Consider the following 26906-nt stretch of genomic DNA (forward strand, 5'->3'; position numbering starts at 1 on the left):
AGAAGAGACAGAGGTCTTTTCCTCCCACCTTCCCTTCCTCCATCCCCCCTTTTCACTGGTGGGTCACTTCTTCCCTCCTTCCCTCACTCCATCCCTCCTTTTCAGTGGTGGGTCTCTTCATCCCTCCTTCCCTTCCTCCATCCCCCCTTTTCACTGGTGGGTCACTTCTTCCCTCCTTCCCTCACTCCATCCCTCCTTTTCAGTGGTGGGTCTCTTCATCCCTCCTTCCCTCCCCCCGTCTCTCCTTCTCAGTGGTGGGTCTCTTCCTCCCAGATCAGCCCCCTGCTCTTCTATATCTGCAGCTGCCAGTCACAACATATCAACCTGTGATAATAACAGTATGCCACTGCCGCACCTAGCTTCCTGTCGCCTTGCCATGCCACGTGAGGGCTTCCTCTTCCTGTCGCCTTGCCATGCCACGTGAGGGCTTCCTCTTCCTGTCGCATTGCCATGCCACGTGAGGGCTTCCTCTTCCTGTCGCCTTGCCATGCCACGTGAGGGCTTCCTCTTCCTGTCGCATTGCCATGCCACGTGAGGGCTTCCTCTTCCTGTCGCATTGCCATGCCACGTGAGGGCTTCCTCTTCCTGTCGCCTTGCCATGCCACGTGAGGGCTTCCTCTTCCTGTCGCCTTGCCATGCCACGTGAGGGCTTCCTCTTCCTGTCGCCTTGCCATGCCACGTGAGGGCTTCCTCTGCCCACCCACACCTGAGAGAGAGGGGGGATGAAGGTGGTGAGAGAGAAGAGGAGGAGACAGAGAAACGGGTAGAGAAATCGAGAAAGGTGTGGCTGTGAAGTTGTGAGGTTCTACCATGAGAGATTGCATCTGACATCCAACATTCAGTGTGGAAGTATCATTCCTTGCTTATCTTCAACACTAGTCAGAAAAAGTTCTACTTTACAACAACACTGTTTAGTCCCACAGTTACAAAACAAGCTGACCTCTCATGCATTAATACACTGGCAAATCCTCCTCTTCTCTCTCACCACCTTCATCCCCCTTGGTATTTTATTAGGATCCCCATTAACTGTTGCAAAAGCAGAAGTTACTCTTCCTGGTGTCTACACAAAACATGACATAATACAGAACATTAATAGACAACAGCTCAAGGACAGAACTTCATAAAACAAAAGGCACACGTAGGCAACATATCAATACATACACATAAACTATCTAGGTCAAATAGGGGAGAGGCGTTGTGCCATGAGGTATTCCTTTATCTGTTTTTTAAACCAGGTTTGCTGTTCACTATAGCAATATGAGATGGAAGTAATGTTCCATGCAGTAATGGCAATAGATAATAATGTTGTGTCTTTGGCTATGCCGGATTAAGTGATATGACATGCTATTCTATAAAATAATTTCTCCGTAATTAATATTACCTGATTGAGCTAATCATGTAAATGTAATTAACTAGAGAGTCGGGCACCACAAAATAATATTTATAGAGCTGTTATCTCCCGAATAAACTCTTAAAGACCTAGTAATATTTTACATCAATAGCAGTCAATATTAATCATCATCTTAATTCAGTCTCATCTGAAAGTTGTAAATTCTTAGTTATCTACACGAACCCTGGTTAACAAGTTGAATCAGCAATACAAAATTGGGTTGAATTATTTATTTACTAAATGCCTAATTAATCACACAGAATTACACATACACATATTTAAATCATAACTTGACTACACATTACGTCATAAAGGAAAACGTCCCTAGTGGGCGGAACAGATATGACTGCTTGTTATACACAAAGGAAAAGGGGCTGGGTTTGAGCGAAAGAGCGGGAGACTGGGGGAACAAAGGGAAGAAGCTGTGCTATCGTAAATACAGTATCTTATGCATTCTAAATTACCGCCCATTTGGAAAAGGAAAATGCAATAAATATTTACTCTGAGCTGCGCTTCGGTAGGTTGGTGGTAGATGGAAGGCCGTGTGGCCCAACCGAGTCCTTTGAAGAATGTCTCTGCTGGTCAATTGGATACGTTGTAGTAACGTCGTTGTGTGATAGACGGAATACCCTGTCTGTTTCTTCCTAACCCTCGTTTGCATCTGCTGTCGCTAACTCAACAGCTAGGAGGTATCACTTCTGTAGTGAATAAGAGTTCAAAGTTCATACCATTCGCAACCAAAGCTCACACTGATGTTGGCTTCGTTCTGTAGTTATTATCTGAACCATTCTGACATAGGACCGTCGTCCTCACATCTTCGGAACAGGAGGTTACATTGTCGTCAAGGGCATATATAGGAAGGGAGAGGAGGGCGTGTTTGAAAAGTTTTATAGCCCATGTCCCTTCACAGGGGCGGGCCACTGATTGAGTAGAGCCCTATCTTATGAAAACCCAAATCTCACATTTTAGAAGCTAAAATCACATTTCATCCCATCACAAATAATTTCATATTCAAATATTTAAATTGAACAACAATTCCATGTGAATCCGATAACTCTGATATGTAGACTTTCCACTGTAGAGTTTATGTCATCTTATCATTGATGAGAATGTCTCAGATGACAACCGAACTGACATAATATTCAATATTCAATAATATCATATTCAATAATATCATATTCAATAAGTACCACCGCACATGTTCCATTGGTCGGATTACCAGAATATAGTTCATGAATATAGTTCATGACAATGACAATACTGTACACTTTCTTGAATTTGTCCTGGATTTTGGGATGTGAAAAGACCCCTGGTGGCATGTCTGGTGGGGTAAGTGTGTATGTCAGAGCTGTGTAAGTTGACTATGCAAACAATTTGGGATTTTCAACACATTAATGTTTCTTATAAAAAGAAGTGATACAGGCAGTCTCTCCTCAACTCTTAACTCTTTACCAAGAGAGACTGACATTTATATCAGCCCTCTGATTACATTAAAGAGCAAGACGTGCCACTCTCTTCTGGACCAGCTGCAGTTTAACTAGGTCTTTCCTTGCAGTACTCGACTACAAGACTGGACAATAATCAAGATAATACTAAACTAGAGCATGAGGACTTGCTTTTTGGAGTGTGTCTGTAATAAAGAGATGCTCTGATTTTTTTGACACCAGACCTCTCCCCATCTTTACAACCATTGAATCTAGATGTTTTGACCATGACCGTTTACAATCTAAGGTAACGCCAAGTAATTTAGTCTCCTCAACTTGTTCAACAGCCACACAATTCATTAGCAGATACAGCTGAGATTTAGAACTTAGGGAATTATTTGTACCAAATACAATGCTCTTAGTTTTAGAGATGTTCAGGAACAGTTTATTACTGGCTATCCATTCCAAAACAGACTGCAACTCCTTGTTAAGGGTTTCAGTGACTTCATTAACTGTGGTTGCTGATGCGTGTATGGTTGAATCATCAGCATACATGGGCACACATGCTTTGTTTAATGCCAGTGGCAGGTCATTGGTAAAAATAGAAAAGAGTAGAGGGCCTAGAGAGCTGCCCTGCGGTACAGCACACTTTACATGTTTGACATTAGAGAAGCTAATGAAGTCACTGAGAAGCTAAGTTAAATAGATAGCTCTGAATCCACGATATGACAGAGGTTGAAAAGCCATAACACATACGTTTTTTCAACAACAGGTTATGGTCAATAATACCAAAGGCTGCACTGAAATCTAACAGTACAGCTCCCACAATCTTATTATTATCAATATTTCTATAAGCATGCTGAAAGTCTTTTGTTCATTTGTTTATAGAGAAATAGCATTGTATTTGGTCAAACATATTTTTTTCCAACAGTTTGCTAAGAGCTGGCAGCAAACTTATACAGTATGCCAGTAAAGGCTGCTTTACCCCTCTTGGGTAGAGGAATTACTTTGGCTTCCCGCAAGGCCTGAGGACAAAGACTTTCCTCTAGGCTCAGATTAAAGATATGACAGATGGTAGTTGTCAATGCCAGGAGGTTTGTCATTATTGATCGAGAGCAATACTTTTTCCACCTCTCCCACACTAACTTTACAAAATTCAAACTTAAAATGCCTTTATTTCATTATTTGTATTTTTATGCATTAATGCGATGGCTCACTGTTCATTGTTGGCATTTCCTGCCTAAGTTTGCCCACTTTGCCAATAAAGTAATCATTAAAATAATTGGCAACATCAATAGATTTTGTGATGAATAAGCCATCTAATTCGATGAAAGATGCAGTTGAATTTGTGTTTCTGCCCATAATTTCATTTAAAGTTCCATCCAAAGTTTAAATCATTGATCTTGACATCATAATACAGGTTCTTCTTCTTTTTGTTGAGTTTTAGTCACATCATTTCTCAGTTACAGTCAACCAGTCAGATGTGCAGCCAGACTTATTAGCCACTCCTTTTGCCCCATCTCTTTCAACCATACAGCTTTTCAATTCCTCATCAATCCATGGAGCCTTAACAGTTCTACCAGTCAGTTTCTTAACAGGTTCATGCTTATCAATAATTGAAAGAAGCAATCTCATAAATGCATCAAGTGCAGCATCTGGATGCTGCTTTTAATCACATCAGACATACAAATATTTTTTAACATCATCCACATAAGAGTAACAGCAAAATATGTTTGTATGATTTCCTATACACTATTTTAGGCCCAGCTTTTGGAAATGAGGTTTTCCTGGATATAGCCATTATATTGTGATCACTGCATCCAATGTGTATGGATACAGCTTTAGAACAAAGTTCTACAGTATTAGTAAAAATGTGATCAATACATGTGAATGATGTTGTTCCTGTAGTGCTTGTAAACACCCTGGTAAATTGATTAATAACTTGAACCAGATTACAGGCACTGGTTCCAGTAAGAAGCTTCCTCTTGAGCGGACAGCTTGATGAAAACCAGTCAAGATTCAGGTCCTCAAGAAAGTAGACCTCTCTGTTTACATCACATACACTATCAAGCATTTCATACATATTATTTAGACTGTTAAGACTTAGTAGCCTATAGCAACACCCCAAAAGAAAATGCTTTAGATGTGCCAAGTGAACCTGCAACCATGACACTTCAATAACGCTTGACGTTAGATTGTCTCTAAGCATTACAGAGATATGGCTCTGAATATATACAGCAACACCTCCCCCATAAGCATTTATGTCTCTTCTATAAATGTTATATCCTTGTATTGCTACTGCTGTATCATAAAATGAATTATCCAAGTCTCAGAAATGGCGAATATATGAATGTTAACTGATGTTAGCAAGTTATTGATTTCATTAACCTTGTTTCTAAGGCTGCATATTAATATGGGCTATTTTCAGCGCTTTCCTTGGTAGCTTATCAGAGATAGACATGATACTGAAAAGAGCAAACAAAGCAAGAGAAAAAATATACATTCAGCAGTCCATGAATCAATTGGTGTGTGCGCTGCGGGGTTGAAGCTACGAACACATAGGCTTGGCTTGATTCATCCCTTCCAGGCTTATGGGAGGGAGCGTGGACAATGAGCCTGTCATAGCAGATGTAAGCAATGTCCCCACGCTCTCTGGCAGCTTTCATGGCTGGGATAAGTTCTTTCCTCTTCTGGTGCACAGCTTCAGGATAGTCCTCGTTGAGGAAGATATACGTTCCTTTCAAGTTCTTGGTTCTTTCCAGAACAGCTACCTTGAACCTCAGGTACTTGACCATTATCAGCCTGGGCCTGTCATCTGGGCCGGTGGTGTTTCTTCCAGTACTTTGGGCATGCTCCACCTCAATCTTCCAGTAGTTCATCTTCAATTTCTCAGAGATCATTTCCCTCACTTTGTCCTCAGGTCTCATGTGGAGATTCTGCAATTCCGCCCACAACCATGTTATTCCGCCTTGATAGTCCCTCAAGCCTGATTTATCCGTCATTGTTATCATGGATTCACACACAGAACTGATGTCCTCTCTCAACGACTTACAGATTGCTGTCATCTTGCCGTTTTCCTGTTTAAACTCATTGAGCTGACCTTAAGAGAACTGCAAGCTGTTCTTCAGGTCCTGGACCTCTCTGGTCAGGTTGTCCATTCTTTTATTAATTGAATACACAAGTATTTGGATTAAACACTTGAAACTGCTTGTAGAAATATTTTAGATCCTTCACCTGTGATAGAAAGGGACACCACTGTCCTCGACGGTTCTCCCGCCGGCTTTGGTCTTTGGTAGCTAGCAACGTAGGTTACGCTGTTACTCCTCACAGTTCCAGACATGGCAAGTCACGGGGAAGATTGAAAACAACAAACAGCAGGGATCTAGACAGCCACAATGACAAACCACGTCGCGGGCTGCGTTCAAGCCCTCAAGAAACCGCTAGCTTGATAGGCAGCTAGCTAGCATCTCCTCTGACCCGGCCTTGGACGGCAGGATCACTGGACAGAGAGAAGCAGGTCCCAGCAACTAATGCCAACTGTGTCGCGGGATCCAATCTAAAAAGTTAGCTAGCTACTACGAAATGTTCCAATACACTTTTAAAACAACAAACCATTCAAAACAAACCGAGTTCTCCCTCGTTCCGTATTCAACAGTGACGAAGTGGAGAAATGGTTACAAACCTTAATTATTGCCTTATTGACCAACCATCATATACTGTATGAAATATATATATATATATATATATATATAGATATATAGATACCATGTCCAGCAGTCCTCTTCATCTCGTATCAATGTGTGAAGTGTTCTCACCAGCAGTGAAGCAGCAGTTTGTTGTAATATTTTTTTCCTCCTCCAGCTACCGGACACACACACACCACACACACGCCACTCCTCCAGCTAGAGGATATATACGACGAGGAGGATTTGGTAATGAGAGATCTGTATCTCCTACAGCCATTAGCCACGGCGGCGCTAACAGTCATTAGAAGAGGTAATTAGCTGCTACTGTTCTCGAGGAGAATTGTTAACAAAACGTGCCTTCTATCCGACTATGTTTGACCTACATCTAGTAAAGACGTGTTTATGTTCTGTTGTGTGGTATAGATAGTGGGTAGTAGTCAGTTATGTAGTTGTGTACTGTGGGGGGGGGGGGTGTTTCTGGTTCATCATTGGGGAATTATAGCACAGAGATCAGAATGGGGTGTTGTTGTTGTAAGTGTGGTCATGTGAGGGGCTAGCAAAGGCTATAACCAGGGCCTAGATTTTATCCTGGTCAGGGAAAACCTCCTGGCTGCCATGTACAGTGCCTTCAGAATGTATTCAAAACCTTTGACATTTTGTTACATTACAGTCTTATTCTAAAATGGATTAAGCAAAAACATTTCCTCACAACACCTCATGATGACGAAGACAAAAACAGTACATTATTAATCTAAGTATTCAGACCCTTTGCTATGAGACTCTAAATTCAGTTATGGTGCGTGCTGTTTCCATTAATCATCCTTGAGATGTTTCTACAACTTGATTGGAGTCCACCTGTGGTAAATTCAATTGATTGGACCTGATTTAGAATGACACACACCTGTCTATATAAGGTTGACAGTGCATGTCAGAGCAAAAACCAAGCAACGAGGTCAAAGGAGTTGTCCGTAGAGCTCCGAGACAGGATTGTGTCAAGGCACAGATCTGGGGAAGTGTACCAAAAAATGTCTGCAGCATTGAAGTTTCCCAAGAACACAGTGGCATCCATCATTCTTAAATGGAAGAAGTTTGGAACCACCAAGACTCTTCCTGGAGCTGGCCGCCCGGCCAAACAAAGCAATCGAGGGATAAGGGCATTGGTCGGGGAAGTGACCAAGAACCTGATGGTCACTTGGACAGAGCTCTAGTGTTCCTCTGTGGAGATGGGAGAACATTCCAGAAGGACAACCATCTTTGAAGCACTCAACCAATCAGGCCTTTATGGTAGAGTGGCCAGACGGAAGTCACTCCTCAGTAAAAGGCACATGACAGCCCGCTTGGAGTTTGCCAAAAGGCACCTAAAGACTCTCAGACCATGCGAAACAAGATTATCTGGTCTGATGAAAGCAAGATTGAGCTCTTTGGCCTGAATGCCAAGCATCGTGTCTGGAGGAAACCTGGCACCATACCTACGGTGAAGTATGGTGGTGGCAGCATCATGCTGTGGGGATGTTTTTCAGCGGCAGGGACTGGAAGACTAGTCAGGATCTAGGCAAAGATGAATGGAGCAAAGTATAGAAAGATTCTTGATGAAAATCTGCTCCACAGCGCTCAGGTCCTCAGACTGGGTCAAAGGTTCACCTTCCAACAGGACAACAACCCTAGGCATACAGCCAAGACAACACAGGAGTGCCTTCGGGACAAGTCTCTGAATGTCCTTGAGTGGCCTAGCCAGAGCCTGGACTTGAACCCAATCTAATGTCTCTGAAGAGACCTGATAATAGCTGTGAAGCAATGCTCCCCATCCAAGCTGACAATCTTTGAGGGGATCTGCAGAGAAGAATGTGAGAAACTTCCCAAATAGAGGTGTGCAAAGCTTGTAGTGTCATACCCAAGAAAACTCAAGGCTGTAATCGCTTCCAAAGATGCTTCAACAAAGTACTGAGTAAAGGGTCTGAATGCTTATGCTTTGTCATTATGGGGTATTGTGTGTAGATTGATGGGGGGGGGGAAACTATTTAATAAATGTTAGAATAAGGCTGTAACGTAACAAAATGTGGAAAAGGTCAAGGGGTCTGAATACTTTCTGAATACCTTCCGATGGCACTGTACTGTGCCTTTAAATGTGCTCATTCAACTCTTAGCCACAACTTTTGTTTGGATTACCTAACACGACAAATGTTCAAATCAGTGAAAGTTTAAGAAGGTACTGAGATAGTATAACTCTACTTCTGGATAGTGGTGTAAATTCCTTAATTAAAAATACTTTAAAGTACTACTTAAGTTGTTTTTTGGGGTATCTATACTTTACTATTTATATTTTTGACAACTTTTATTTTTACTTCACTACATCCTCCGTCGCGACGTTACCTGAACGCCCATCTGCGGCCTGCTAACCGTTAGCTGTCTTACCGGCTGCTATCTGAATAGACAATCGGACAATTTTTTATTATTTTTTTATTATTATTATTATGTTTTCTTCTTGGGCCTCTATAACTATATCTATTGTTTTTATTTTTGTTGTTGTGTGATTTGGATTGATCCCCTCTACCACACGGAACCCCACTAATCTACTGACGGAGCGCAGGAGGTGGCTAACAACAGACCTCCATCCTATGCTAGCTTGCTACCGATGCCCTGGCTAGCTGTCTAAATCACCAACCAACCTCTCCACTCACCGGACCCTTTTGATCACTCGACTAAGCATGCCTCTCCTTAATGTCAATATGTCTTGTCCATTTCTGTTCTGGTTAGTGTTTATTGGCTTATTTCACTGTAGAGCCTCTAGTCCTGCTCACTATACCTTATCCAACCTATTAGTTCCACCACCCACACATGCAATGACATCTCCTGGTTTCAACGATGTTTCTAGAGACAATATCTCTCTCTTCATCACTCAATACCTAGGTTTACCTCCACTGTATTCACATCCTACCATACATTTGTCTGTACATTATACCTTGATGCTATTTTATCGCCCCCAGAAACCTCCTTTTACTCTATGTTCCAGACGTTCTAGACGACCAATTCTCATAGCTTTTAGCCGTACCCTTATTCTACTCCTCCTATGTTCCTCTGGCGATGTAGAGGTGAATCCAGGCCCTGCAGTGCCTAGCTCCACTCCTATTCCCCAGGCGCTCTCTTTTGACGACTTCTGTAACCGTAATAGCCTTGGTTTCATGCATGTTAACATTAGAAGCCTCCTCCCTAAGTTTGTTCTATTCACTGCTTTAGCACACTCTGCCAACCCGGATGTTCTAGCTGTGTCTGAATCCTGGCTTAGGAAGACCACCAAAAACTCAGACATTTTAATTCCGAACTACAACATTTTCAGACAAGATAGAACTGCCAAAGGGGGCGGTGTTGCAATCTACTGCAAAGATAGCCTGCAGAGTTCTGTCCTACTATCCAGGTCTGTACCCAAACAATTTGAACTTCTACTTTTAAAAATCCACCTCTCTAAAAACAAGTCTCTCACCGTTGCCGCCTGCTATAGACCACCCTCTGCCCCCAGCTGTGCTCTGGACACCATATGTGAACTGATTGCCCCCCATCTATCTTCAGAGTTCGTGCTGCTAGGCGACCTAAACTGGAACATGGTTAACACCCCAGCCATCCTACAATCTAAACTTGATGCCCTCAATCTCACACAAATAATCAATGAACCTACCAGGTACCTCCCCAAAACCTTAAACACGGGCACCCTCATAGATATCATCCTAACCAACTTCCCCTCTAAATACACCTCTGCTGTCTTCAACCAAGATCTCAGCGATCACTGCCTCATTGCCTGCATCCGTAATGGGTCAGCGGTCAAACGACCTCCACTCATCACTGTAAAACGCTCCCTGAAACACTTCTGCGAGCAGGCCTTTCTAATCGACCTGGCCGGGGTATCCTGGAAGGATATTGATCTCATCCCGTCAGTAGAGGATGCCTGGATATTTTTTTTAAATGCCTTCCTAACCATCTTAAATAAACATGCCCCATTTAAGAAATTTAGAACCAGGAACAGATATAGCCCTTGGTTCTCCCCAGACCTGACTGCCCTTAACCAACACAAAAACATCCTATGGCGTTCTGCATTAGCATCGAACAGCCCCCGTGATATGCAGCTGTTCAGGGAAGCTAGAAATCATTATACACAGGCAGTTAGAAAAGCCAAGGCTAGCTTTTTCAAGCAGAAATTTGCTTCCTGCAACACTAACTCAAAAAAGTTCTGGGACACTGTAAAGTCCATGGAGAATAAGAACACCTCCTCCCAGCTGCCCACTGCACTGAAGATAGGAAACACTGTCACCACTGATAAATCCACCATAATTGAGAATTTCAATAAGCATTTTTCTACGGCTGGCCATGCTTTCCACCTGGCTACTCCTACCCCGGACAACAGCACTGCACCCCCAACAGCAACTCGCCCAAGCCTTCCCCATTTCTCCTTCTCCCAAATCCATTCAGCTGATGTTCTGAAAGAGCTGCAAAATCTGGACCCCTACAAATCAGCCGGGCTAGACAATCTGGACCCTTTCTTTCTAAAATTATCTGCCGAAATTGTTGCCACCCCTATTACTAGCCTGTTCAACCTCTCTTTCGTGTCGTCTGAGATTCCCAAAGATTGGAAAGCAGCTGCGGTCATCCCCCTCTTCAAAGGGGGGGACACTCTTGACCCAAACTGCTACAGACCTATATCTATCCTACCGTGCCTTTCTAAGGTCTTCGAAAGCCAAGTCAACAAACAGATTACCGACCATTTCGAATCTCACCATACCTTCTCTGCTATGCAATCCGGTTTCAGAGCTGGTCATGGGTGCACCTCAGCCACGCTCAAGGTCCTAAACGATATCTTAACCGCCATCGATAAGAAACATTACTGTGCAGCCGTATTCATTGATCTGGCCAAGGCTTTCGACTCTGTCAATCACCATATCCTCATCGGCAGACTCGACAGCCTTGGTTTCTCAAATGATTGCCTCGCCTGGTTCACCAACTACTTCTCTGATAGAGTTCAGTGTGTCAAATCGGAGGGTCTGCTGTCCGGACCTCTGGCAGTCTCTATGGGGGTGCCACAGGGTTCAATTCTTGGACCGACTCTCTTCTCTGTATACATCAATGAGGTCGCTCTTGCTGCTGGTGAGTCCCTGATCCACCTCTACGCAGACGACACCATTCTGTATACTTCCGGCCCTTCTTTGGACACTGTGTTAACAACCCTCCAGGCAAGCTTCAATGCCATACAACTCTCCTTCCGTGGCCTCCAATTGCTCTTAAATACAAGTAAAACTAAATGCATGCTCTTCAACCGATCGCTACCTGCACCTACCCGCCTGTCCAACATCACTACTCTGGACGGCTCTGACTTAGAATACGTGGACAACTACAAATACTTAGGTGTCTGGTTAGACTGTAAACTCTCCTTCCAGACCCATATCAAACATCTCCAATCCAAAGTTAAATCTAGAATTGGCTTCCTATTTCGCAACAAAGCATCCTTCACTCATGCTGCCAAACATACCCTTGTAAAACTGACCATCCTACCAATCCTCGACTTTGGCGATGTCATTTACAAAATAGCCTCCAATACCCTACTCAACAAATTGGATGCAGTCTATCACAGTGCAATCCGTTTTATCACCAAAGCCCCATATACTACCCACCATTGCGACCTGTACGCTCTCGTTGGCTGGCCCTCGCTTCATACTCGTCGCCAAACCCACTGGCTCCATGTCATCTACAAGACCCTGCTAGGTAAAGTCCCCCCTTATCTCAGCTCGCTGGTCACCATAGCATCTCCCACCTGTAGCACACGCTCCAGCAGGTATATCTCTCTAGTCACCCCCAAAACCAATTCTTTCTTTGGCCGCCTCTCCTTCCAGTTCTCTGCTGCCAATGACTGGAACGAACTACAAAAATCTCTGAAACTGGAAACACTTATCTCCCTCACTAGCTTTAAGCACCAACTGTCAGAGCAGCTCACAGATTACTGCACCTGTACATAGCCCACCTATAATTTAGCCCAAACAACTACCTCTTTCCCAACTGTATTTAATTTTAATTTATTTATTTATTTTGCTCCTTTGCACCCCATTATTTTTATTTCTACTTTGCACATTCTTCCATTGCAAAACTACCATTCCAGTATTTTACTTGCTATATTGTATTTACTTTGCCATCATGGCCTTTTTTGCCTTTACCTCCCTTCTCACCTCATTTGCTCACATTGTATATAGACTTGTTTATACTGCATTATTGACTGTATGTTTGTTTTTACTTCATGTGTAACTCTGTGTCGTTTTATCTGTCGAACTGCTTTGCTTTATCTTGGCCAGGTCGCAATTGTAAATGAGAACTTGTTCTCAACTTGCCTACCTGGTTAAATAAAGGTAAATAAATAAACATTCCTAAAGAAAATATGTTCTTTTTACCACATACATTTTCCCTGACACCCAAAAGTACTCCTTACATTTCGAATGCTCAGGCAGGACAGCAATATGGTCCAATTCAGGCACCTATCTATATAACGCTTTGTCGTCCCTACTGCCTGTGATCTGGCGGACTCACTACACACAAATATTGCATGTATAAATTATGTCTGAGTGTTGGAGAGTGCCCTTGTCTGTCAGTCAATTTTAAAATCAAGAAAATCGTGCCGTCTGGTTTGCTTAATACAAGGAATTTGATGTATAGCATTTACTTTTTACTTTTACTCAAGTATGATAATTGAGTACCTTTCCACCCCAAGTACATTTAAAACCACGTACTTTTTCCTCAAGTAGTATTTTACTGGGTGACTTTCACTTTTAGTTCAGTAATTTTTTATTAAAGTATGTCTACTTTTACTCAAGTATGAGTATTTTTTCCACCACTGCTTCTGCAGTATACTTGTCATTTCTATCTATCACTCCCCCAAAGAACCTGCAGTTCAACCCTAGCTACTCTGTATGCAGTGAGCCCCTGAGTGCAAAACAGTGGAAAAGAGAATGCTTTGGTGGAAAAGAGGGATGCTTTGGGGATATATCCTTAGTGCCGGGTGGTCTCTCTGTTTATGCGTCCCACTGTGCCTGTGCTAGCCTGTCTCAGTTGGTTTAGATTCACCACAGGAGGCTCAGGGGTAAAAACACAACAATTTACTTTGCAGGCTCACTGAAGTAGAGTTGTTATTATTGTGAGAGGTGGAAATTGTGGACTTTTTCCGCGTTTGGAATCTCTCCTCTGCCTGTTGAAGAAAATTGAACGTCAACTTGGCTTACTGTAGTTTGTGGAATTGAATGTACATCATTTGATGCAGTCGTATAGTCGCCTAACTTCAAGAGTCCACAAGGCTTTGGGTGGAAAGACAAGTCGTTTTCCTTGTAAGCAAAATTGTAGAAGAAATACCGCAAAGAATTTTGAATTGATTCTATACCATCGATATCCATGACTAAGCCGCTAAACCTTGAAATGCCCCCACTGGACACGACACAGGCCTGTTACAAATCATATGTAATAACAATGAACATCCCCTAGTGGGTTTGAGTATCTGCTCGATGAACCAGTCTTACACCAAAAATCTCCCTGAAGTCACATGCGGCACAGTCAATGAGCACGACAACTCCTCACAGACAGAAATACACAGCTACACACACACGCAGACACAGATGCAGCCCACAATGCAGAGACCACAATTCCCAGAATACGACGAGTCATCTGTTAGATGAATGCCCATATTATCTGTGTTGTGTCTCGCGCACACGCACACACACACACACACACACGCACACACACACACACGCACACACACACACACACCTCCACACACACACACACCTCCACACACCTCCACACACGCACACACACACACACGCACACACACACACACACACACACACACGCGCACACACACACACACACACACACACACGCGCACACACACACACACACACACGCACACACACACACACACACACACACACGCACACACACACACACACGCACACACACACACACACACACACACGCACACACACACACCACACACACACCACACACACCTCCACACACACACACACCTCCACACACCTCCACACACGCACACACACACACACACACACACACATCTCCACACACACACACCTCCACACACCTCCATACACACACACACACACACACACACACACACCTCCACACACACCTCCACACACACCTCCACACACACACACACCTCCACACACACACAGACACACACACACGCACACACACACACACACACACACAGTATACTGGGCCTGTTTCCTGTCACACTCCATCTTGTTTCCTGACATGTAGTACAGGAGATTTGCTGTGCGTAAGACTCAGGGGGAAAGCAGTATGTTTTCACTCGTGGAGACCGGTGGCTGTGTGCATTTGTCTGTATTGGTATGACATTCAGAATATGACTGTTGTACAACGTAGTTGAAGAGTAGAGTCAGTATGAATTGGACTGCTGGGTACATAAATTGTATTCCAGTCTTGACTTATGCCCATAGGGAAGATATGTACATTCTAAACAGCAAACACTTCTCAATGCCAATGCATCTCCCTAAACAAACCTCTTACTCACTGCTGGTAATATGAATACACCTTAATACCCCAACTCCTCTGGCCTTCATAGAAATCACCAGTGGAGACCAATATATCCACTTCATACCAGAGGAAGAAACGTTTGTCTCACGTTATCTCCAGAGCTGTGTATTGTACTGATGTTAGAAGACAATGACAAGCCGTCCTGTGTGGTTTTCTTCCCGAGGTGGCGTATTAGACCTCTCAAGGCTCTTGAACACTTGAGTAATCGCTGCTCTCCGTCTTCGGCGGCCGCAGAAAGATGTTTTACAACTCTGAGGACTGGGATTTCAGCGTTTGTTTGATTCGTGCCCTTGAACGCTGCTTTGTGCTTTATCACAATCAGGCTCACTGGAATTAGAGGATGAGTGTATTGTGTCTTGAGGGTGTGTGGGGGGAGGGGGTAAAGGTGGGGATCTCTGTGCATGTGAGTGTGAGTGTGTGTGTGTATCAGAGAGCTTAATGTGAGACGGGAATCCAGAAGAACTTGATTATCAATCTATCAATCAAGTTTCTCTGTAACAAAATGTTGTTTCTCTAGCCTACATGACATAGACTCATTGCCATGGAATGTAAGATTAATAACAGTGTAAAAAGTCTCTCCTTGGCCTACTTTATACTAGAACTACAGTTAATCATTATATACCTAAAGGCAAACCAACAGGAAAGAGAAAAATAATACCGTAATTCTTACACATCACCCCAGAAAGTGAATCCTTAGTCCCTAAACCTCAGAGTTCATCATTAGCACATAGCGTAGCCGCCAGCAGCCTCACTAATATTCCCCTACTCACCTGGTCGTAAAAGTACACGGTTCATCCCAATCAGATGGATAGTAAACACTGTGTGTGTGTGTCACCTCAGTCAGATGGGTTGTAAACATCCAGTGTATCTCTGTGGTGTTTATAGATTAACCTAACAACTGTCTCTCTATGTGTGTCTTCTAGATTGGGATAGATTGACCTGTGTGACCTTGGAGAAGTGCCCTGGACAACAGACAGTACTCTACAGACCCAGGCAGGCTGGCAGGAGCTGGGGCTGTGGCTTGACGCACTGCAATGCAGCAGAGCGGATCAGAGCTGTGATCTCACACACACACACACACACACACACACACACACACACACACACACACACACACACACACACACACACACACACACACACACACAGGGATGTAACCACACATCCTCCAAAGCACACATGCTCGGGAGCACACAGACACACAGTTACGCACATACACAAACACACACACTTCACGGATCAGCTGGCAGAGATGCTTCTTAATCAACCTGCGTCTGTGTCCCTGCCTCTGTCTCATTGAAAGGCACACAGTCTCTCACACCCATGACTATGCATATCCCTGGGAGACCCGACGTTGCAAATATACGTTTCCTAAACTGCATCCTGTACAGGTCCTAAACTATAAAATCATGTCAAACACTGCCTAGTTCATCTCCTTAGACCCAGATGTATCCCTTAGTAGTGTGTGTTGGTTGTCAGTATGATTATCATGGCATCAGTAGCCTCTGAAACATTATATATATGTTTAATGTACACTACCATTCAAAAGTTTGGGGTCACTTAGAAAGGTCCCTGTTTTTGAAAGAAAAGCATGATTTTGGTCCATTAAAATAATGAAAAAGCCATATCTCAGACTGGCCAATAAAAAGAAAAGAATCAGATGGGCAAAAGAACACAGAGACTGGACAGAGGAACTCTGCCTAGAAGGCCAACATCCCGGAGTCGCCTCCTCACTGTTGACGTTGAGACTGGACAGAGGAACTCTGCCTAGAAGGCCAACATCACGGAGTCACCTCTTCACTGTTGACGTTGAGACTGGACAGAGGAACTCTGCCTAGAAGGCCAACATCACGGAGTCACCTCTTCACTGTTGATGTTGACACTGGACAGAGGAACTCTGCCTAGAAGGCCAACATCCCGGAGTCACCTCTTCACTGTTGACGTTGACACTGGACAGAGGAACTCTGCCTAGAAGGCCAACATCCCGGAGTCACCTCTTCACTGTTGATGTTGACACTGGACAGAGGAACTCTGCCTAGAAGGCCAACCTCCCGGAGTCACCTCTTCACTGTTGACGTTGAGACTGGACAGAGGAACTCTGCCTAGAAGGCCAACATCACGGAGTCGCCTCTTCACTGTTGACATTGAGACTGGACAGAGGAACTCTGCCTAGAAGGCCAACATCACGGAGTCACCTCTTCACTGTTGACGTTGAGACTGGACAGAGGAACTCTGCCTAGAAGGCCAACATCACGAAGTCACCTCTTCACTGTTGACGTTGAGACTGGACAGAGGAACTCTGCCTAGAAGGCCAACATCACGGAGTCACCTCTTCACTGTTGACGTTGAGACTGGACAGAGGAACTCTGCCTAGAAGGCCAACATCACGAAGTCACCTCTTCACTGTTGACGTTGAGACTGGAAAGAGGAACTCTGCCTAGAAGGCCAACATCACGGAGTCACCTCTTCACTGTTGACGTTGAGACTGGACAGAGGAACTCTGCCTAGAAGGCCAACATCACGGAGTCACCTCTTCACTATTGACATTGAGACTGGTGTTTTGCGGGTACTATTTCACGAAGCTGACAGTTGAGGACAAACTAGATACTCTAATGTACTTGTCCTCTTGCTCATTTGTGCACTGGGGCCTCCCACTCCTCTTTCTATTCTGGTTAGAGACAGTTTGCTCTGTTCTGTGAAGGGAGTAGTACACAGCATTGTATGAGATCTTCGGTTTCTTGACAATTTCTCCAATGGAATAGCCTTCAATTCTCAGAACAAGAATAGACTGACGAGTTCCAGAAGAAAGTTATTTGTTTCTGGCCATTTTGAGCCTGTAATCGAACCCACAATTGCTGATGCTCCAGATACTCAACTAGTCTAAAGAAGGCCAGTTTTACTGCTTCTTTAATCAGGACAACAGTTTTCAGCTGTGCTAATATAATTGCAAAAGGGCTTTCTAATGATAAATTAGCCTTTTAAAATGATAAACTTGGATTAGCTAACACAACATGCCATTGGAACACAGGAGTGATGGTTGCTGATAATGGGCCTCTGTACGCCTATGTAGATATTCCATTAAAAAATCTGCCGTTTCCAGCTACAATAGTCATTTACAACATTAACAATTTCTACACTGTATTTCTGATCAATATGATGTTATTTTAATGGACAAAAAAACATGCTTTTCGTTTAAAAATAAGGACTTTTCTAAGTGACCCCAAACTTTTGAACGGTAGTCTATATAGCCTCATTATTGTTATTTTATTGTGTTAATTAATATATTTTCATTTTTTACTTTGTATTGTCCATGTAGGGCCTTGTAAGTAAACATTTGTGTGACAAATACAATTTGATTTGTTTTGATTTGAAATATGTCCACTCGTCTGGCACCACACGGGTCCTCTACACAAGCATACTCTGTTGTAGGCCATCCATGCAAGTACATGACTTGAAATATGTTTCCCCGTCTTCTCTAAGGTGTAATGATTATGTAGAGGAATAGAAAATTGAGAAACAAACATTCTGAACCAGAGCTAGAGGTAGATTTGTAAATGTTGCAAAAACGCAACATTGGGCTTAACGGGTTGCAAACTGAGACATTGGGCCCCATTCATATATTGAGACAAGTTAGAGAGATTATTTCCCTTCCAAATTCTACAAATATGGGCAATCAAACACTTCAAGAGTAACTTTGATTGCCCTCCTACGGCATTAAAAGTATGTGTTAGGAGAAATGAGTGAGGAGGTGTGGAGTCAGGCGCAGAGAGCAAAAGATGTGGGAAAAAACATGCTTTAATGTCCCAGAAACATAACATGAACCAAAATTAGAAAAACAAATGATCAGAAATATAAACGGACAGCGTGAAACCCAAATACAAACAAAATACACTCAAACAACAAACAGACTAACAAGCCAGCACGAAACAGAAGCGGGCTGAACAAACTATATATAACCCTCCCCTAACAACCAAACAAGAAACAGGTGATACCAATCAGACAAAACCAAAGGAACACAGAACAACGGATCGGCGATAGCTAGTAGACCGGCGACGACGACCGCCGAGCGCCACCCGAACAAGAAGGGGAGTCACCTTCGGTAATGTTCGTGACAGTATGGTTTATGCGGTCAGAACAATGTCATTGACGATCATTCATTTCATGGTAAAGAAGTAAGATAGGAGGTTATCTCTCCAAATGAAGACAGAAACAACCATATAAACAACCAGATATTTCTCAAAATAAGTTTGTAACGGCTGTCTTGGGAAGAAGGAGAGGACCAAAGTGGTAAGTGTTCATCTTTTTTTTAATGAAACTGAACACTTAAAAACAAAAACAAAACAAAGTGAAAACCGAAACAGTTCTATCTGGTGCAAACACACAAAGACTGAAAATAACCCACAAAACACAATGGAAAACAGGCTACCTAAATATGGTTCTCAATCAGGGACAACGATTGACAGCTGCCTCTGATTGAGAACCATACCAGGCCAAACACAGAAATAGAAAAATATAGAAAAACTAACATAGACAACCCACCCAACTCACACCCTGACCATACTAAAACAAAAGACAAAATAAAGGAACTAAGGTCAGAACGTGACAAAGTTAGCTGTTCTCCGTACATACAAAATGTTATCCTTTGAAAAATATATGTTGGATTGGTCAAGTTGATCAATTTGTCTATATTTCAGACAAAATATGACTTAATTGCAGATGTTTTATACTATATATATATATAATATACCGTTAGACAATATTTTCCATCACATGTCATGCTTTTCATCCATTTTGATGTCATTGAGGTAACATTTCACAGTTTTCTTACCACAAATTGTTCATACCATTGAAGTCCAAAGTGCATTACAATGGCATTACACACGAGAGACATACTATATGCATAGTCCCACAGCAGCATATTACAGTACAGTTCAACACAGTAGCCTACCTACTACAGCACAATACAGTGCAGTAATACCAAATATCACTTAAACATATCCAAGACTTTCAGTTCAGAAAACATTGACAAACATTGGTCCTTGTGCAACTGTCTGACTTTACTTGACTAGCAAGTGAGCTCCTTAGGGAAACACTCTGTTCTCAAGACCAACACACACACTTCACTCTTCAGAAACCACATATCTTCTCCGAGCCCCTTTCATCTCAACACACTCCAAACCAAGACCACAAGCTAAGTAGAGACACAAGTTGAACATAAACACAAGCACATAGTTTCCTCTATCTTTCTGAGCCCATGCAGCATCCCTGATCACACACACACACACACACACTCCTCGCTTATCCTTACCTCATTCTGAGTCAGAGCTCTCCCATCTAATAAGGGGATCACTCGATTCCATCAGCAGCCTGATCTCCCGGAAGCTTCCGGGATCCCATAGGTTAACACCCACTAACACCACAGATATGACGACACTAACACACAAATACTTTGGCTGGGAGTAAGTCTCATTAAAGGGATTATTTTGGGGCAATAAAGTGAACCCTAATCACTCCAAACAAACAGACAGATGAAGTAGATCAGCCGGAATTTGATTTCAATCACAAACACACATAAGCACACACACACACACACGCACGCACTTCCACTACACCCCCGTTACCAAACCCCTCTTCCATCCAAAATCCGGAGAAGCAGATGTCATGGTAACTTAATGGGATTGGGACAGTCTGTCATCCTCACAGTGTGCGTCCCAAATGGCACCCTATTCACTATGTACTGCACTACCATTTACCAGGGCCCATAAGGCTCTGGTCAAAAGTAGTGCACTATGCAGGGGATAGGGTGCCATTTGGGACTCCGACAGGGAAGCTGTCAGAGGTAAGAGGAAATGGAGCTTGGGTTAGGAAGAGACCTCTTCCTACGGTTACACAATGGGCAGAGTCCCTATGGGGTGAAGCAGCTTCCTGTCCAATGGCCAAGTTACTACGGACCCTGTCTGATCTGATGGGATAAGGCTTAGTTACTACTAACCCTGTCTGATCTGATGGGATAAGGCTTAGTTACTACTAACCCTGTATGATCTGATAAGATAAGGCTTAGTTACTACGGGTCCTGTCTGATCTGATGAGATAAGGCTTAGTTACTACGGACCCTGTCTGATCTGATAAGATAAGGCTTAGTTACTACGGGTCCTGTCTGATCTGATGAGATAAGGCTTAGTTACTACGGACCCTGTCTGATCTGATAAGATAAGGCTTAGTTACTACGGGTCCTGTCTGATCTGATGAGATAAGGCTTAGTTACTACGGACCCTGTCTGATCTGATAAGATAAGGCTTAGTTACTACGGGTCCTGTCTGATCTGATGAGATAAGGCTTAGTTACTACGGACCCTGTCTGATCTGATAAGATAAGGCTTAGTTACTACGGACCCTGTCTGATCTGATGGGATAAGGCTTAGTTACTACTAACCCTGTCTGATCTGATGAGATAAGGCTTAGTTACTACGGGTCCTGTCTGATCTGATGAGATAAGGCTTAGTTACTACGGACCCTGTCTGATCTGATAAGATAAGGCTTAGTTACTACGGACCCTGTCTGATCTGATGAGATAAGGCTTAGTTACTACGGGTCCTGTCTGATCTGATGAGATAAGGCTTAGTTACTACGGACCCTGTCTGATCTGAAGGGAAAGGGCTTAGTTACTACGGACCCTGTCTGATCTGATGGGACAAGACCTAGTTACTACGGACCCTGTCTGATCTGATGGGACAAGGCCTAGTTACTAATGACCCTGTATGATCTGATGGGACATGGACCCTGTCTGATTTGATGGGACATGGACCCTGTCTGATTTGATGGGACATGGACCCTGTCTGATTTGATGGGACAAGGGGAGTTGATGGTGGTGAGCGACACCATAACCTACTATTGTTAGACTTTCAGACTGTTGAGATCAAGTCCATCTAAATCACCATAGAGAAGTCCTGTTTGTGTACTTACTATATATCAAAGTGGAACCTTTGACTAATTCATACAAACGCACATTAATATTATAGTCATCTATATACCACGTAGAACATACAGTGTCTTTGCATAAAATAAGGTAAGGCCGGGATTCAATCCGATCGGGTGTTGTAGGCAATGTTCCAGCGTTCGCTGAGATTGCATTCACAGTAAACACGGCATTTGTTGGCCAAATCAGAAATTGTCGCATTGCCTACAAGCTGCGATCGGATTGAATCCCAGCCTTAATTACATGTATAGTTGTAGTAGTATCATGCAAAATAAGTTTTACAAAAAACAAAGTTTACATAAAGAAGAATCTTTATTATTTTGTATACATAGATATCTTCATATAATTGTTCTAATACCAGTCAAAAATAATAATCATTATATATAATATATATATATAGAAAACTAATCCCAATAAACTACTATGTACTTTGACTTTACCTTTCTTGTATAAAACAACATGGAGAGTGTATACTCACCTCCCTAGCTGGAAATATAGGGGAGCAAGGGAGCAAGATTTTACAAAAAAGAAAACTAGGCTAACACCGTAACACTGTATCTGAACTACAACGTTACCCAACAAGCTAACATTGGCGGCCATTTTGTAGTTTTGTAATAAGACACAGCATGTTGGTGGTGGAGGGTAATTGCCTAGGAACTTCTAAAAAAGGGATAGTTCAGCAAAATTAGATATTTGAGAAACTGTTTTCAAGGTGAGGAAACAAATATCTAAATATGCAATTCCGCTGAACTTTCCCTTTAACACAAACTTCAGCTTTTTCACTCTGTTTAATGAAATTGGTCAACAAAAGTTTGAGATGATGACTGGGAGAGGATAGGATAATCTTATCATCTAGATTTGTGGCTGCAGACGAGGGGAGGAACATTAGATTACTACTGTCTCAGTACACAGAAGAAGATGATGAATATCTGTGGAGGCTGCTGGAGGTAGGGTGGGAAGGAGGGGGAGGGAAGGAGAGGGGAAGAGGGAGGGATGGAAGGAGAAAGGGGGTGGTGGGAGAGAGCGAGATAGCAGGGGAGAGAGGAAAGAGAAGAAGAAAGTGGAAGTGAAGGGGAAGATATAGAGATTAAGAGAGAGGGGAGAGGCTGAGGGAGAAAGAGGAACGGGAGAGAGAGAGAGATAGAGAGGAGATGCAGTGGCAGAGGGAGAAAGATGAATAAGAGAGAGAGAGAGATAAAGAGATAATAAGAGAGAGATAATAAGAGAGAGATTAAGAGAGAAAGGGTAGAGGCAGAGGGAGGAAGAGGAGAGAGTGAGAGAAAGATAAAAATAGATAAAGAGAGAGAGAGAGAGAGAGAGAGAGAGAGAGAGAGATAGTGGACCCCAGACTGATGAGATGAATCTGTAAACAGAGAGGAGAGTTCATCTTCTTCTCTCCTTCTTTTCACTTCTTCCCCTGCATCTTTCCCTCTCTGGGGGGTAGGTCATGTCATGGTGGTTGGCAGGGAGCTCATATTCGGTATCCAGTCTAGCTCTCATCTATTTAGCTGTGGCAGTCTTTGGGAATGCCATCCATCTGTCCTAATAGCATTCCCAAGTTTTCCCCCAAATTGTCCCGAACTCTAGATATGTAGAAATGAAAACATAGTAGTATGTGAGGACGGATGGGACAGAACATTAGGATCTTGGAGAGGGGTGTCCAGTTGTCCTAGTGTCTGTTTCGGCCAGGGCAGCAGGAGTGTTGGACACTCCTTATCCCCCCATTGAGGAGGTACGTTTCACCCCAAACGTCCCAGCTGGGGTGCAGTGTGGTCAAGAAGAGGCATCGAAGCTATGAGGGAGAAGAAGACATGCTTTAGGCATACTTTGAATCCATCAATGATATACTTACTGTTATGATGTGACTAAAGGCAGAGAGGGCGAGAAAGAGAAAGAGAAAGGGGGGAATACGAGAAAGAGGGTGAGAGGAATTCTGAGAAAGTAAAGAACAGGAAACGAGTATGTTCCATCTTTTGGGCAGAATGAAACATCAAGAAATGATTGTGTGTATGTAAGGTGGTGTGCAATCCCCCAGGAGAGAGGGGATGTCCTGTCGCTGAATCATTCAATATTAAAACAGCCACCTACACCTACACACACACACAGTCATCTGCTCCCTCCCCGCTGGGACAAGATTTAAGATGGCAAGGTCACCTCTAACTCTTGATTACTATAAACCCACTATAGTCTCACTGTCTGCCACACAGCTTGATTGTTATACACCCAGATTGGCCAACTGATGTGATGTACACCTTAGTTACCACACTGGTAGCCTGGTTCCAGATCTGTTTGTGGTGTCTTGTCAACTTCTGGTCATTGGCATTCAAGAGAGCACAAACAGATCTGGGACCAGGCTACCACACTGGGCACGTTCTCTCTGACTTATAGGATGACACAGCTAGAGTTACAATTCTTCTATTCCCTTTGGCTCAGGTCTGCTTATACAGGCTTTGTAAAGTTTTGCTGAGGGCTACTTTAAGGAAGGGATATTTTTTGAACATTTAACCTTTATTTAACCTTTATTTAACTAGGCAAGTTAAGAACAAATTCTTATTTACAATGATGGCCTACACCGGCCAAACCGGTGGGACTCCCAATCACGGCCGGATGTGACACAGCCTGGATTCGAACCAGGGACTGTAGTGATGCCTCTTGCACTGAGATGCAGTGCCTTAGACCGCTGCGCCACTCGGGAGCAAAGTTGGTAGAGCATGGCACTCGCAAAGCCAGGGTTGTGGGTTGGATTCCCACGGGGGACCAGTACAAGGGGGAAAAAAGTATGAAAATGCATGTACTCACTACTGTAAATCGCTCTGGATTAAAGCATCTGCTAATTACTAAAATGTTCAAATGTGTCCTATTGAATGATTCTTACCTGTCCCATATTTTCACATTTCTACAGTTGGTGGTACAGCATCCAGCTGACATCAAAGCTGAGAGAGAGAGAGAGAGAGAGAGAGAGAGAGGGAGAGAGAGAGAGAGAGAGAGAGAAACAGAAGAGATGGAAGCTCAGTGCCAGATCCTTTAGTTCTACAGTTTGGGTGTTAAATGAAACAGTTGTGATGTGGAGTAAAACAGGAGAGGAGAGCGACAACACTGTACGTGACTGTTTAGTCATAGATAGATAGATAGATAGATAGATAGATAGATAGATAGATAGATAGATGGTACATCACAACGTTCCATTTGACTGCTCTATTGTGTGTTTGGTGTGATAACTCCACTCCAGACTGTGTGGGCACAGGCTTTGAGGCCCCCCCCCCCCCCCCCCCCCCTCGACTGTTTCAACCCTCTGCTGCAGCGCTGCAGTTGACAGCCACCAGACAGGCCTCTCTCCTGTAACGTCAGCCAGCCTTCACAGGCTCAGCTAAGTAACTGTCAATCTGTCTAAATTCTGTCTTAGTTTTCCACCATATTCCCCCTGTGTGGATGTGAACAAATGCACACGCAAATCTGATGGCCACACAGCAGTATGAAACACAGAGGAGGTGAGGACAGTAAAATAGTAAGGAAGGTGAGAGGACGGGAGAGAATGAGAGAGATATGGGGGAAAGAGGAGAGAGGTACCAATGGGTTAAGGTGTGAAAACAAACAAGGCCCTGTGGAGTTCAGTCCATTTCCTCTTGTACTCCTTTTGACAGGATGTGAGATATCTACAATACATGACATTAACACAAGGACACATTCTGACAGCACACCGTAGTTCTGTCTAACACGGATGTCTCAATACAATACAGAATTATCCCTCTTAGTTTACTCTCTCTCTCTCCTCCACTGTTGTCCTCCCCATGCGACTATAATAATGTATGCAGCACATTCTCTCCCCCAGCTCTCTGGGCTGACTTCTATTGCCTATTAACTATTCATAAGATCTTGTGACTGTAGACTTCTACAAAAAAAATCCCACTGTAAGCCTCCACTACGCTAGTCCACACATCATGCACGCCTCAATTTATCTACGGGAGGGAGAAAATAGCGAAAACTGTTTTTGTGTGTGTCTGTCTGTGTGTGCGTGTGTGAGGATAAAGATCATGTATGAAAACTCCCTTCAGGTTTTGGAGGTCAGGTTGTGTGGAATGGAATTGATTTCACGACTAAGGAGCCTCGGGGCGTTATGAGTGAAGAAGGTTAGACGCTCGCACACACACACACACACACACACACACACACACACACACACACACACACACACACACACACACACACACACACACACACACACACCATTTTAAGTGTATAAGCAGCTGACAGTAGTCTGACCCAGACGCTAATAGTGACATTAGAAAGGTGAGGGAGGGTAGGCAGACTGCTGATGACATGGTGTTCTGTGATAGGTGGGTCATTCTGTTTGTAAGATGACAGCTTAATGTGGAGGAGAGTGGGAACAATTAGCCTTAAACGGAATAGCCAATCCCAAACTCATGAATGCGACGGAGGTCATGTGATCGTACGGTTTTAATCGTGGGCTTGTGATAGGGTGATGATGTAACGTTTGGCATCAACTGGACTGATACTGACAACATGCTGAGACCCCTTCCAGTATTAACTGACTAGAACTGATGTAATGGATTCAACTGATCACGAACTGATAGAATCCCTCTCCCAATATTCACAATGACATTGGAGATATATTCAAACCTGACCGGAACGGTAAGGCGAGGAACAGTTCCTCAGAACATTTAGATATTCAGAGCTTTGGGTTTTATAGCGCTGACCGGAATTGGATTTGGGGTCACAGAAAGAATAGTTGACGTGATTATTCAAGAATAAAGTGGAGCTGAACTTTCCCAGAGCTTCACCTCTGTGCTCAGCGGGACGGCTCTTCATTTATCT

The 26906-nt window shown here is 43.4% G+C and overlaps 1 protein-coding gene across 2 annotated transcripts in view; it reads right to left on the reverse strand.

The window, feature by feature from the left end:
• Positions 1-22366: 22366 nt before the first annotated feature.
• LOC109878447 (coiled-coil domain-containing protein 85A) overlaps positions 22367-26906 on the reverse strand; it is a 38112-nt gene continuing 33572 nt past the window's right edge. The window contains exons 3-4 of one of the 2 annotated variants that reach the window (XM_031799244.1): positions 24949-25006; positions 22367-23865 (exon numbers count right to left, since the gene is read on the reverse strand). In XM_031799244.1, coding sequence (XP_031655104.1) covers positions 23847-23865; positions 24949-25006 — 77 coding nt within the window. In that variant the 3' untranslated portion in view covers positions 22367-23846. Of the gene's footprint in view, positions 23866-24948; positions 25007-25353; positions 25527-26906 lie in introns of those variants that run through there. The other variant, XM_031799243.1, reaches the window with a different exon arrangement.

The sequence above is a fragment of the Oncorhynchus kisutch genome, linkage group LG20 (assembly GCF_002021735.2).
Source record: "Oncorhynchus kisutch isolate 150728-3 linkage group LG20, Okis_V2, whole genome shotgun sequence".
NCBI classification, from domain to species: domain Eukaryota; kingdom Metazoa; phylum Chordata; class Actinopteri; order Salmoniformes; family Salmonidae; genus Oncorhynchus; species Oncorhynchus kisutch.